Source organism: Lepisma saccharinum, chromosome 28 (assembly GCF_977018435.1).
Source record: "Lepisma saccharinum chromosome 28, izLepSacc3.1, whole genome shotgun sequence".
In the NCBI taxonomy this organism is placed as follows: domain Eukaryota; kingdom Metazoa; phylum Arthropoda; class Insecta; order Zygentoma; family Lepismatidae; genus Lepisma; species Lepisma saccharinum.
In genome coordinates this window covers 33345230-33351476 of record NC_139256.1, presented here as the reverse complement: position 1 = coordinate 33351476, position 6247 = coordinate 33345230, and the positions used below count along the sequence as shown (strand labels likewise).

The window sequence follows — 6247 nt, the reverse complement described above, 5'->3', positions numbered from 1 at the left end:
TCTTCATTTTGTAATTTTTTGTGACGTTGATGCTCCTACAATTTGATTTTCTACAACACAGTGCCCTTTTGATATCATCACCCTCAAAAGAAACAACGACTCATGTAAAACTATCATTGTCAAATATGCCACACACATGGATACATCCATTTTCCATGATTCTGGCTGGACCTTCTGGCTGTGGCAAAACCAATTTTGTGTCTAGAGTTTTAGTAAATCTTAAAGATTTAGTAAGTGTTAATTTTAACAATATAACCTGGTGTTACAGTGAGTGGCAGCCATTGTATCAATATACATTATCAAATATCGACTTCCATAAAGGACTTCCAACCTTGGAAACTTATCAAACAGAAGAAGGACCTCATTTAATTATTCTTGATGATCTCATGAGGGAGGCTGACAACAGAGTTGTTGACCTATTTACAAAAGGATGTCACCATAAAAATATAAGTACAATATTTATAACACAAAATATATTTCATCAAGGAAAAGGTCGACGTGATATTTCACTGAATTGCCATTACCTAGTATGTTTCAAGAATCCAAGGGATAAAGGACAGATTCAACATCTTTCACACCAAATTTGTCCAGAGAACAAAAAATTCTTGCTCGAAATATATAAGGATGCTACTACTCCAGCGTATGGTTATCTCTTCTTTGATCTTAAACAGTCTACTCCGGAAAATTTGAGATATCAGACTTGTGTATTTCCCGATGATCAACATAATTACATCTATGTTCCTAAATAAGTACATGCATATTTTTGAGAATCTATCATTTTGTTATTATGTCTCCAATGATTAGGAACTCTGACTTACTCCGTGTCCTTTCCAAGTGCAAACCTACAGTTCGACATGGTATACTAAAAAATGCAGATTCTTCCCTAATACATGATATATGTGAATGTGCACATAACACCTTAAAAGGCAATGTACCATTAAAACCAGTTCAGAAAAGAAGATTGTCTCGTTACAAGAATGTGCTAAGAAAGTTAGTGAAGCGTGGAATATCCTGGAAGAAAAAGAAGGAATTTATTGTTCAGTCCGGTGGATTTTTACCGTATCTCATAGGACCATTAGTTAGTGGAATCTTTTCAAGTTTATTCCAATAATGGATCACGCAAAGAAAATGATACTTGTACCCCAAGACACTATTCAAAAACTTCATCACCAACATCAGTATTCTACATCGTCATTATCAGATCTTGATCAGCAAATGAATTCAATACTACAAAAGAAAAACATATCTGATGTGGAAAAATGGGATCTGTATCAACAAGTTCTAAATCGTTACCTACATTTTGTACGTAATTTAAATACTCCTATCCAAATTCCGATAATTTCAAAAGAAGATAAACAAGAAGAAATAACTAATCAAGCTACTGAAGTAAGTGGGACTGGTAAAGAAGAAAACAGTACTATGATTTTCGACCCTATTTACGATGAGATGTTAGCTACCATACCAAAAAAATTTCATTCTAAAGTACAAATATTGTACCGTCGATTGAAAAATAACAGTAATATAAAATGGGATTCTCAAGGAGAAACTAGCATTTACAATAATGTGATCAATGGAAGTAATATTGTAGATCTTGTTAGTGATATGATCAGAAATCGTCAAGCCAGTAACCCTAAAGGGTACAAAAATTTATCGAAACTTCTTGCAGATATAAATATCCCACACGAAGCTATTGGGAATCTCAGACGATGGGAATTAATAGAAAAGATAAAATCAGGAAATGTAGGAAGTAACGATTTGGAAGAAGGAAGAAAAAGTACATGGGTAAAATATTAAACGTCACAACATTAGGAATTTATATTATTGTACTAACATGATATCTACTTTAAACAACGTTTACTATGATGTCGCAAATCCGGCTGGATATTCTACAGTGGATAATTTATGGAAAGCTACTTCTAAGAAATATCCTAAAAATGAAGTCGGAAAATGGTTACAGGGGCAAGATGCATACACATTACACAAACCGTTACGTAAAAAATTCACAAGAAATAGATACATTGTAAATAACATTGACGACTTATGGCAAGCAGATCTTACTGATTTGAGAAGTATAAATGCTCATAACAATAATTTTAACTATATTTTAACTGTTATAGATGTATTTTCGAAATACGCATGGGCAGTTCCTGTTCTTAGGAAAACGAGCAACTGTATAGTGAAAGCATTTGAGGATATCTTAAAACAAGGAAAGGGTAGAAAACCAATTACCATTCAAACTGATAAAGGAAAAGAGTTTGTGAATGGAATAGTTCAGAGATTCTTTAAAAACAATAACATTCATCATTTTACAACAAAAAACCCAGATGTCAAAGCTGGTATTGTAGAGAGATTTAATAGAACACTCAAAGAAAAAATGTGGAAATTTTTCACTGGAAATAATACATATTGTTACATTAATGTGTTACCTAAAATTCTAGCATCTTACAACAAATCTAAACACAGAACCATTAAAATGGCACCTATTGATGTAAAACCTGACAAAGTTCTTGAAGTATGGAGAAATATGAAAAATATCAAAACCAAAGTATATGTAGGTAAAATAAGACACACACTTCAAGAGGGTGATTATGTAAGAATCAGCAGAGAACGTCTTCCATTCGAGAAAGGATATATAGGAAAATGGTCTGAAGAAATTTTCACAGTTAATAATGTTATTCGTCGTACACCACATGTCTACAAACTTAAAGACCTCAACAAGGAGAATATCGATGGAACATTTTACCGCCAAGAACTTCAAAAAGTTCAACTACCAACGGAGTTTAAAATCGATCAAATACTAAAGACAGCTGGAAAAGGAAGCAGAAAAAAAGTATTTGTAAAGTGGAGTAACTATCCGTCGTCTTTCAATTCCTGGATCCCATATTCTACTTTGAAAAAAATACCATGAAGTCATCTTTTTACATTACTTTACCTAGTAACAACTCCATGAACTTATTTCCAAACAATACATTATCGAACTTTATAACGAAACTTCCGAAACAGATAGAGCTTGAAGGGACATGGGAGGTTGCTGCAGTCGAAATTCATTACCCTAATTTCATGTACAATATAACAGAAAGACAAAATGTAATCTACTACAATGTTAACCAAAAAATAGATGATTGGAGAAAAGTAAAAATACAGGCAGGATATTATCGAAACATACAACAAGTAGTAACTGCTATCCAAAATACAAATGTTCCTTTTCATATGTCTCTTTTAGACGACCAACATATTCTTATAAGACATAATGGACAATTACCTAAAGATCAAAACCAGGTATTAATAACAGAGATAAGGTTTTCACCAAAACTCGCCACGCAACTGGGGTTTGATCCTTTTAAGACAATCAAACTTGGTGACGATCAACGTATACATTCGTCTTCTCCTACAAATTTATCTCTCGGCGTACCCCAGCAAATGTTTATCTACTGTGATATACTGGAACATCAGATTGTAGGAGACACCTTCGCACCTCTCCTTAAAATAGTAGGAACCAATGTTCGACATTTTGTATTTGGAAGTGATGCACACATAGAATTTCCCTCTCCACACTACATTCCACTTATGAAAAAGCAATTTGATACTGTGGAAATAGATATTAGAGACAATACCGGTCAAAAAGTACCATTTATGTTTGGAGAGGTGTCATTAAAACTACACTTTAAACGCTCCCAGGAATAATGAACCCGTATGTACATCATTATCATATACTTAGCGGAAAAGGTGTTTCGAATGTATATCAAGGAACATCTTTCCAGAGAGGACATGGTATTGGTAGTTTTCTTGGAGGACTTTTCAGATCTGTAATCCCACTCATAACAAAAGGAGCAAAAGCTGTTGGTAGAGAAATGCTTACCACTGGTATTAATGTATTAGGGGATATTTCTCAGAACCAACCAATTAAACAGTCATTCCGAAGTAGAGTCTCAGAAGCAGGAGAAAGACTGAAACGTAAAGCTGAAGAAAAAATTGACAAAATGGTTGGTTCAGGGAGAAAAAGAAGAAAAACATCGAATAGTAAAACAAACAAAAAGCAAAGGAACTTAAAAAAAGTAAAAAAATCCACAGGAAAGAAAAAAGGTGCAAGTAAAAAGGAAAAGCAGAAACACAGCAAAATAGATAGGGATATATTTGGATAAAAAATTATTACTCTTTTCATAACATTCAACACTATATAGTAGAAAGTCAGTAGTAATTTGATTGTTGAAGGGTGAGGTTCTCTACGATATGTCGTTTATTAACAATCTTTCATGTGAGTGTGCGAATTCAGAATTGGACATATTTTCTATTCCTCCGACGCAGACAAGTGTCCAGTCTGGACAGTTTATTTCCTACAAACCACTAGCCTCGCTAACAGCTGATGCTCCTATAGAATTCACAGTTCCTGGACATGGTGAGGACTACTTGAATCTTCCACGCACATATCTTGATTTGAAACTTAAAATTTTGGGAGCAGATAATACACCAATGACTACAGCAGATCAGATTGCACCCATCAATAATTTTACACACTCACTGTTCAATCAAGTAGAAAAAAAGGTGCAAGTAAAAAGGAAAAGCAGAAACACAGCAAAATAGATAGGGATATATTTGGATAAAAAATTATTACTCTTTTCATAACATTCAACACTATATAGTAGAAACTCAGTAGTAATTTGATTGTTGAAGGGTGAGGTTCTCTACGATATGTCGTTTATTAACAATCTTTCATGTGAGTGTGCGAATTCAGAATTGGACATATTTTCTATTCCTCCGACGCAGACAAGTGTCCAGTCTGGACAGTTTATTTCCTACAAACCACTAGCCTCGCTAACAGCTGATGCTCCTATAGAATTCACAGTTCCTGGACATGGTGAGGACTACTTGGATCTTCCACACACATATCTTGATTTGAAACTTAAAATTTTGGGAGCAGATAATACACCAATAACTACAGCAGATCAGATTGCACCGATCAATAATTTTGCACACTCACTGTTCAATCAAGTAGATATTTTTCTTAATCAGAAACTTGTTTCATCACCCTCTCATACATATCCATACAGAGCTTATATTGAAAATCTTCTCAACTATAACAATACAGCGAAGGAATCTCATCTGACTTCATGTTTATGGTACAGAGATACACCAGGATACATGGATTCTCTAATCGGTGATGAAAATATAGGTTTTCAGAAGAGGAAATTATTTATTACAAACAAAAAGTCTATTGATCTTATAGGACATCTACATTGTGACATTTTTAACCTGGAACGTCTGCTTCTAAACAATATTGAGATGCGTGTGAAGTTAATTCGCTCCAAAGATTCATTCTGTCTTATGGCCGACAGAAACACAGTCAAGATTCAAATCGATGATGCTACTTTATTTGTAAGGAAAGTATCATTGAATCCGACCATTAAAATAGCTCATTCTCATATACTACAGAAAACAACAGCAAAGTATCCTATAAATCGTGTTCACACGAAAGTAATTACATTACCACGAGGGATTCTAAACAAAACCATTGATAATTTGTTTCTTGGACAGATTCCTAAACGTATCATCCTCGGTTTTGTGACAAACACAGCATTTAATGGGGATTACAGTAAAAACCCATTCAACTTCAGCCACTTTAATATTAATTTTCTGTGTTTGTATGTGGATGGTAAACAAATACCTGCCACACCATTACAACCCGATTTTGAAAATAATCTATTTATTAGATCATATCAGGGTTTGTTTGAAAATACTGGAATTCAATACCATAATGAAGGAAATGGAATATCCAGAGAAGACTACGGTAAAGGGTACACTCTTTTTGCTTTCGATTTAACTCCTGACATGTCTGCTCATACATCAACACACTGGAACCTTGTACGACATGGAACCGTTAGAATGGAGGTACACTTCAAGACAGCCCTGCCAGAGACCGTCAACAGCATCATTTACGGAGAATTCCAGAACCTTCTTGAAGTGGACAAGGATCGGAATATCATCATTGACTACTCAAGTTGAAAGCATAAAAGGTAAGGTAATTATTGCATAATTTCATTGTATTACAAGATGGTGTTTGTAGTAGTTGATTTACAAGGTTTTCAGGTTAATGGTAATTTCGTAGCAAAAGAAGTAGCTATATACTGTAGTGATGGAAGCCAGTGTCAGTACTGGTTATTTGAGCCACCATATTCTACACATTATCTTTCTGACAAAGATTTAAAGTCTGTTCATTGGTTAGAAAAAAACTATCACGGATTGTCCTGGT

At 34.3% G+C, this 6247-nt stretch overlaps 1 protein-coding gene across 1 annotated transcript; it reads left to right on the top strand.

Annotated features, from left to right (window-relative positions):
* Nucleotides 1-4689: 4689 nt before the first annotated feature.
* On the top strand, nucleotides 4690-6000 carry LOC145980885 (uncharacterized protein F54H12.2-like). The gene has a single exon (XM_083113969.1). The coding sequence runs from the start codon at nucleotides 4690-4692 to the stop codon at nucleotides 5998-6000; it is 1311 nt and encodes a 436-aa protein (XP_082970095.1).
* Nucleotides 6001-6247: the final 247 nt, after the last annotated feature.

What these genes read in the sequence shown, in the direction of transcription:
- LOC145980885 (XM_083113969.1), top strand. Translation starts at nt 4,690, where the DNA reads ATGTCGTTTATTAACAATCTTTCATGTGAGTGTGCGAATTCAGAATTG.